General features: G+C 33.9%; 1 protein-coding gene across 2 annotated transcripts in view; it reads right to left on the bottom strand.

The window, feature by feature from the left end:
• LOC106868909 (uncharacterized) overlaps positions 1 to 884 on the bottom strand; it is a 43,980-nt gene that overhangs the window by 37,310 nt on the left and 5,786 nt on the right. The window contains exon 1 of one of the 2 annotated variants that reach the window (XM_052969978.1): positions 186 to 455. The exons of the other annotated variant lie outside the window; for it this stretch is intronic. Within the exon in view, the coding sequence (XP_052825938.1) occupies positions 186 to 320 (135 nt within the window). The 5' untranslated portion in view covers positions 321 to 455. Of the gene's footprint in view, positions 1 to 185; positions 456 to 884 lie in introns of those variants that run through there. 2 annotated transcript variants of the gene reach the window in all.

The following is an 884-nucleotide window of genomic DNA, read 5'->3' as shown; positions in this document are numbered from 1 at the left end:
ATATATATATATATATATATATACAACACATGCATACATATGCATAAAAATGCATACAGACCATCGCATACAGATTTATTTAGAGTCTGAGTTTGTGGAAGTTATTGTATATCGATGTGATTCTACGTGTATATGTGTTGTTATTTGTGTATGCTTATTGTATTGTATCAACTTAAATCACTAACCTTTAGTGCCATGTCACTGACATAAATGCCTCTAGATTCGAGCCCTTTTGAAAGTTCATTAACTGACAAAGTTCCATCCTTACTTTCATCAAGGTCATTGAACATTGCTTCCCATTCTTGTTTCGTTAGACCCATTTCTTATGTTGTATTTTTAGAAAGAAAAACCTTGAATCACAAGTTGTGTGGAAGTTGAAGTCGAACGTTCTTAAGTTCTGCACTATGAACTGTGAACTAATGAATTTGTGTCATTATATACCGCTACCGCTTTTTTTTTTCTCCAATGATTTCCCTGCATATATGAATGTGTGTGTTTGTATTTGTAATTGTATATGTATCTACGATCTGTCAGTGTGTGTGTGTGTGTGTGTGTGTGTGTGTGTGTGAAATTTCGCTGTATATGCTTTTTTTATTGTTGTTTTATAAATTAGAACTACACAATCGAATCTTCTGTGAAGGTATATCATCAAAAGAAAACGGGAAGTGTCAGCGACTTCAAGTAAAGTACGTTGAATATTTTTTTCCCCCCATGTAGGTCGTACACAGACAGATAGACACACCGACAAACACTCACTACACTCATTCTCTCACACACGCTTACTCACATACATATATGCTCTTACACTTACACACATAATACATACATACATACATACATACATACATACATACATACATACATACATACATGCATGCATGCAT

This window comes from Octopus bimaculoides, chromosome 1 (genome assembly GCF_001194135.2).
Source record: "Octopus bimaculoides isolate UCB-OBI-ISO-001 chromosome 1, ASM119413v2, whole genome shotgun sequence".
In the NCBI taxonomy this organism is placed as follows: Eukaryota; Metazoa; Mollusca; class Cephalopoda; order Octopoda; family Octopodidae; genus Octopus; species Octopus bimaculoides.
Note: the sequence above shows the minus strand (reverse complement) of the source record. Positions and strands in the feature narration are given on the sequence as shown.